This window comes from Perkinsus marinus, assembly GCF_000006405.1.
Source record: "Perkinsus marinus ATCC 50983 genomic scaffold scf_1104296938172, whole genome shotgun sequence".
Classification (NCBI taxonomy): Eukaryota; Perkinsozoa; order Perkinsida; family Perkinsidae; genus Perkinsus; species Perkinsus marinus.
Window position 1 is genome coordinate 1 of NW_003213573.1, and position 2,367 is coordinate 2,367.

Consider the following 2,367-nt stretch of genomic DNA (forward strand, 5'->3'; position numbering starts at 1 on the left):
ACAACGTGTTGAGCTAAACAAGTTCACAAAACTCCTTACGTCGTAGTAACATGATCCCAACTGCCCGACAACAAACTATCCACTGTGCTCTCTCGAGAGAAGCCAAGAGAGTCCATCTCAGATAAGATACTCTCATCAATCTCGACCTCATCCTGACAGAAAACTGTCGCGCGCCACGAAGTTATCCCCATACCTTCATTGGGTTCCTCCAAGCCGAGTCATGACGTTGAGCGAACTCACATGAGCGACAACCGCGCACGCCACAACGATCGATTGGAGTCCCTGGTGGTAACAGAAGCTTCGTGGAAGCAGGGTCGACTAGAGGGGATGCGAATAGTCTGATGATGTGAGGGAATTTTGGTATGAGCTGCCGGAATTTTTTACCCTCGTAAAAACAAGTCCGTCCTTCGGAGCTCCTCGAAGGAAGGCCTCTCATTTGGATTCGGCGTGAGCATCCGAAAAATCAATCGCCGCACTTCACGAGATGTTTTAAATTCATTCGGGACCTAGGATGAATATATTCGGGCGCACGCTACCGACGCCAGGATTTGTCAAATATGCATCTGTGCGAATGCGTCTTACCTTGAACACACCCTCGAGTATTTTCTTATACAATGATGGTGTGTGATGGTCTTCAAAAGGCAGCTGTCCACAAACCATCGCATATAATACAACTCTGAAATCGAAAAAAAATATCATAAAATTCTTCATAGTGCGTCGCCGATCCACTCACCCGACACTCCAAACGTCGCACTTGGGAGGATCATAAGGTAAACCTGCAACCATTTCGGGCGGAGCGTAGCAGGGCGACCCGCATGCGGTCTGTAGAGGCTCCCCCGGATGGAAGAAATTAGACAGGCCCAAATCGGCGATGATAATATTGTGGTTCTTATCGAGGAGTAAATTCTCGGGCTTGAGGTCCCTGAGGACAGACGGAATCTTATCTCACCCAACCTCTAGTGAATCTTCCACGGTATAACCTCAACAATGTTGTAATCAAATGACCACACAGAGAGTTACTAGACGAAAACACCAATTCGTGATGGCCTCACCGAAATCTCGAGAACGTGGGTTAGTGGAAGTAACCAACTCCCTCACTCAAGAAAACTAACGTCAGATCTTGAAGGTTCTTAACTTGAGGGTGACTCTGTGGAGTTGAAGTAAACCTCGCATCGCTTCTCATCTCTCAGCGAAATGATCCTACCTTAGTTTTTCATCGCTTCAAGGTGAGTATATAGTTAATGGAAGCGGCCCCATATTTCAGAGGGGAATCCAATCCCATAACGCGAAAGAGCCGATTAAGGCGTGGGCATACCCCTCCTCCCTGGACTCACCGATGAACCACGTTCCTCATATGCAGGCTGCAAACGCCACTGATTATTTGCCTGATGAACTTACACGCCTCCGACTCGCTGATCTGAGACAAGTTGAATAATATACTATATGAAGATCCTCACACAGGTTCAATGATACTGTTTAGTGCAAGTGTAACACTAGTCCAGTCCAGTGTGTATACAATTTATCGTATAATATACGATCTCCTCAGGAGAGTCAACGATTGGAAAAGAGCGATGTTGTGATAAACGATAAATCGGTATGCGACTGGCTCAAGCTTGGAAATTTTGAAGCAAAAAGAGACATAACAAATATTCGAACCAAGAACCTCTCGATGGGAAACCCAAAATTACACCGCTCAACCACAATTCTTTTCTTGTGTTTACCTTCCCATTTTCGACAATGTAGTCGAAGAGCTCCCCTCCACTAGCATACTCCATCACCATAAAGATCGCTTCAGGAGTCTCCATTATTTCAAACAGTTGTACCACATGCGGCGATCGTCGGAGGGACCGGAGGATCCTATAACCACAACCATTGCTCGACCGCGCGCCACGAAATTCCCCAGCCCCACCTAATCTCTCTAGTTACTCGCTCGGCGTCTGCTTGCGTAACTATCCTCGCCTTTTCGAGTATTTTCACGGCCACTCGTTCGCCCGTTGCAACGTGCGTTCCTAAGCCGGTTTCCTCTTCTATCCATTTCTGATTTTCACATCCCACCTAATTTAACTTTCCCAAAAGTCCCCTCCCCAATCGTTTCTCCCAAAAGGTAGTGGCCCGAGGGCATCTCCGGAGTCGGTGAATCAGACATGTCAGCAAGTCGGAGTTGGAACCGACTGGATTTTACGCCAAATCGATTATAATGGCGGGCGCGAAATTAAAGGGACATGATCGAATCTCTGTGATGTATTACTTCGACAATTGATGAGTAATCGTCTCGGCCACTGCCTTCGAGCCCTCTGGTTCGCCCTTCTACTCTTGTGGTCCACCGTTGTGGCCAGTTTGAATACTATCAAACGAAAGATGATTCGG

The 2,367-nt window shown here is 47.2% G+C and overlaps 1 protein-coding gene across 1 annotated transcript; it reads right to left on the bottom strand.

Annotated features, from left to right (window-relative positions):
- Positions 1-384: 384 nt before the first annotated feature.
- Positions 385-2,094, bottom strand: Pmar_PMAR011067 (serine/threonine protein kinase, putative; the record flags this gene model as incomplete). Its single annotated transcript, XM_002782809.1, has 7 exons — positions 385-506; positions 583-676; positions 734-922; positions 1,335-1,417; positions 1,722-1,857; positions 1,910-2,009; positions 2,056-2,094. Coding segments are annotated over 7 exons (763 nt in total), but the record flags the coding sequence as incomplete, so codon positions are not given.
- Between the last annotated feature and the right edge of the window lie 273 nt (positions 2,095-2,367).